Source organism: Aptenodytes forsteri, unplaced genomic scaffold, assembly GCF_000699145.1.
Source record: "Aptenodytes forsteri isolate BGI_AS27 unplaced genomic scaffold, ASM69914v1 Scaffold53, whole genome shotgun sequence".
In the NCBI taxonomy this organism is placed as follows: Eukaryota; Metazoa; Chordata; class Aves; order Sphenisciformes; family Spheniscidae; genus Aptenodytes; species Aptenodytes forsteri.
In genome coordinates, this window is record NW_008795909.1 from 8,613,212 (window position 1) to 8,616,734 (window position 3,523).

Sequence of the window (3,523 nt, forward strand, 5' to 3'; positions counted from 1 at the left end):
GGTGGCGGGCGAGCGCTGGGCGCCGCCGAGGTGCTCGACCTCTCAGCCCAGCGCTGGACCGTGCTCCCGCCACTGCCCACGCCACGGGCCGGCGCCGCCGCCCTCGCCCTGGGCAAGCAGATCCTGGTGGTGGGCGGCGTGGACGTGGCACAGAGCCCCCTCGCCTCTGTCGAGGTCTACCACGTGGATGAGGGCAAGTGGGAGAAGAAGGCGGCTCTGGCCCAGCCCTCCATGGGCATCTCAGCCGTGCAGAGAGGTGAGGGCTGGGGATGGGGCTTGGCTGTGAGTACCTCTACCGTTCGGAGAAGCGGGGATGCAGGGGTCGGGGATGCTCAGGTGGGATTTGAATCCTGCTGCTGCTTGGGATGCAGCACGCCAGCAGACGGACTCGCTGCTTAACAGCAGGGTCATGCTTGTGCCCCAGCAGCCCCGTTGCAGCCCAGGGCTGGGCAATGCGGAGCCCCTCTGGGCACAGGAGCCTTCCTCAGCTCCCCTGGCCAGGAGCCGTGCCGGGGCAGCCGAGCACCCTGCTCCAGTCCAGCTCGGCATGCTGTGTGCCAAGCATGTTTTGATTCCTGCCCAAACTTTGCTGAGCAGCCTCCGAGCCTTGGCACAGCCTGGCAGCCTGTGTGCTAGGGGCCATGTCTGCTCCCTGGCTGGGGACGACGTGGCATGGCCCCGGGCTGCAGCGGGGTGGGCAGGGCAGAGGGGCCGGCAGGGCAGCGGTGGGAGCGGGCAGGGGTGCCGGCCGCGCCGGGAGCAGGAGCAGGATTTGGCAGCATGGCTGTGTTGCCATGGTGTCTCCAGGGAGATGGTACTGCCGAGAATAATTAGAGCCGATGGCCTTGTGCTCCGCTCTGTGCCTGATGGATGGGGTGGAGAGTGGGGCAAGGAGGTCCCAGTGGGGTCAGGGCACTGCCAGCCTCAGGCCTGGCCGTGTTCACCATCCCCTGGCCACCCCAGAGTGGCAGCTGGCCGTGGGGCTTGGGAACGCCCGTGCTGCCTGCCCTGCAGGGCATGGGGGGGCTCCCAGCCCCACGGCACTGCCCATGGCTGTCCCCAGCTTACTGCCGCCTCTTTTGCAGATGGAGCCGTCTATGCGCTGGGGGGAATGGGTGCAGACACCTCTCCCCAGGCACTAGTCCGCGTCTACGAGCCAGCGAAGGACCACTGGCAGCCCCTGCCCTCCATGCCCACCCCCTGCTACGGGGCCTCCGCCTTCCTGCAGGGCAACAAGATCTTCGTCCTGGGTAGGTGCCGCTGAGGCTAGCCGAGCATCCTCCTGCGCCCCTGCCCTCTCCCTCTGCTGCCTCCCTGGACTGGGGGGTGACCTGGTGCACCCCAGGGTGGCTCTGTGCTGTCCTCCCGCCCCGGCACTGCAGCCGGCGGGCCCCATCCCGCTTGCTGAGCCCACCGATGGTGCTGGCTCGGGGCGCCGGCAGGCGCAGCGTCTCGTCTGTGTGCAGGGGGCCGGCAGGGCAAGCTGCCCGTCACTGCCTTCGAGGCCTTCGACCTGGAGACGAGGAACTGGACACGCTACCCCAGCGTGCCCAGCCGCCGCGCCTTCGCTGCCTGCGCCATGGCCGATGGTGTCATCTTCAGCCTGGGGGGGCTGCAGCAGCCGGGGCCCCACAATTTCTATTCCCGTCCCCACTTTGTCAACACCGTGGAGATGTTCGACCCCGCACAGGGTGAGCTCCGTGTCCCTGGGTGGGGTGGGAGTGTCCCCTGCAGGTCCAGGATGCCTCCCTGGGTCTTGGTGAGGGGTGTCCATGCCTAAGGGACACGGTTCATCCGGGCTCCGACCATCAGCCCCTTGCACCCATGGCGAGTCCTGCCCTGCACGCCCTGGCCCTGGGGAGCCGTTAGCCTGGGGGTGTCCTTGCCTTGGTGTGCGGAGAGGAGCCCCGGCGGGCGAAGCTCACACCCTCTCGCCCCCAGGTGCATGGAGCAAGCCGAGCCGTGCCACCCGCATGAGGGAGAAGAGAGCTGACTTTGTGGCTGGCTGCCTGGGAGGAAGAGTGGTGGCCATGGGTGGCCTCGGTAATGCTGGGGGTGGGCGCGTGGCCGTGTTCCCATCCCCGTCCTTTGTGGCACATCAGTGACCTGCGCGGCAGCAGGGAGGTCAGCTGTGCAAAACCATGGGGGCACTGCAACACCGTCTGCAGCCGCGTCCCTCCTGTGCCCCCCAAGTGCTGGGGGGACCCTACTGCCCTGCCCCACAGGCTGCCCCCACTGAGCCTCTTGCCCCTTTCACAACCTGGTCAGGCTTTCCCCAGCTCATGTGCAGTGTGCCGGGCTCGCGCAGCCCACGCTGGCTCAGCCCCACCGCACAGGGCTGCAGCACCACATCCCTCTCCCGAGAGAGCTGGGGAAAGGTTAGTGCTGTCACTCAGCAGCGGGGATACAGCGGGGAGGCCTGCCCGGGGAGCCCGGCGCCGGCTGCAGCACCCCCAGCCGTGCAGCGAGGGCTGCCAGACCCCGCCGAGCTCGCCCGGGGCGAGCCAGACCTCCTGCTGCAGGGCAGGAGGAGGTGATGGGGAAGGCGAGCAGTGCTGGCTGGATCCCTGCGGCGTGGCATTGCTTCTCAGCCCTGCCGCAGCTGGAGCTGCCCTCCCTTATCCCCCAGTGATGGCTGTGGGGTGCCGGCGCCAGGGCAGAGCCAGCAGTGCGGCATCGGTGCCAACAGCCCTCCCTGTGGGGATGCCACTAATCCTCTTGTGACCCTGCTCATGGCCTCTGGGACTGCAGAGCCCCCGCAGCCCAGGGCTCGGGGACCAGCTGCCGCTGGGGGCTCCAGCTGGGGCATCAAAGACATGTGAAGGGAGAAAGGCAGAGCCTGGGGTATGGGGAGGGCTGCAGGGGGGTTGATGCCGTCCCGTCTCCCGCAGGGAACCAGTCCTGCCCACTGAACTCGGTGGAAGGATTCAGCCTCGCACGGAAGAAGTGGGAGCCGCTGCCCCCCATGCCCACCGGCCGCTGCTCCTGCTCCAGCTGCCCGGCACCCAGCCTGCTCTTCGTCATTGGCGGGGTGGCCCAGGGCCCCAGCGGTGCCGTCGAGGCTCTGTGCCTGCGCGAGGCGCCCTGAGCGGGGCCCCGGGGACCAGCCCCGGCCGAGCACCAAGTGCCTGAAGACGGAGACAGGGTGTGCACGTGCCCATGCGTGTGGGTGACCCAGCTCCGGGGAGCCACCATCCCATGACGCCGGGTGCCAGAGCAGCTGCGGTTTCTCACCATTCTTTGGAAACCCCTCTCGGTTCCGACACCGCTGTGGCAATGGAGCCCAGGGCAAAATCCTGCCTGGCGGGAGGGCCACGGCTGGCGGCGTGGAGGGAGCGGCGGCAGGACTGTTGCTGGCCGCGCTGCCCCATCCGGCCCCGTCCGTGCCGCGGCATGTCTGTGCCGTGTGTGTAGCAGTGAGTGCTGTGTCGTCGTAGACCCAGTCGATGTCTCATGTAGCACAGAGATGCCCTGTAGCTCAGTGCCTAGGAGGTGACATAGCACCTCAAATAAATGAAACACG

At 68.1% G+C, this 3,523-nt stretch overlaps 1 protein-coding gene across 1 annotated transcript; it reads left to right on the plus strand.

Moving 5' to 3' along the window:
* Positions 1 to 3,088, plus strand: KLHDC8B (kelch domain containing 8B; the record flags this gene model as incomplete). Its single annotated transcript, XM_009284530.1, has 5 exons — positions 1 to 256; positions 1,086 to 1,250; positions 1,467 to 1,691; positions 1,942 to 2,043; positions 2,892 to 3,088. Coding segments are annotated over 5 exons (945 nt in total), but the record flags the coding sequence as incomplete, so codon positions are not given.
* Between the last annotated feature and the right edge of the window lie 435 nt (positions 3,089 to 3,523).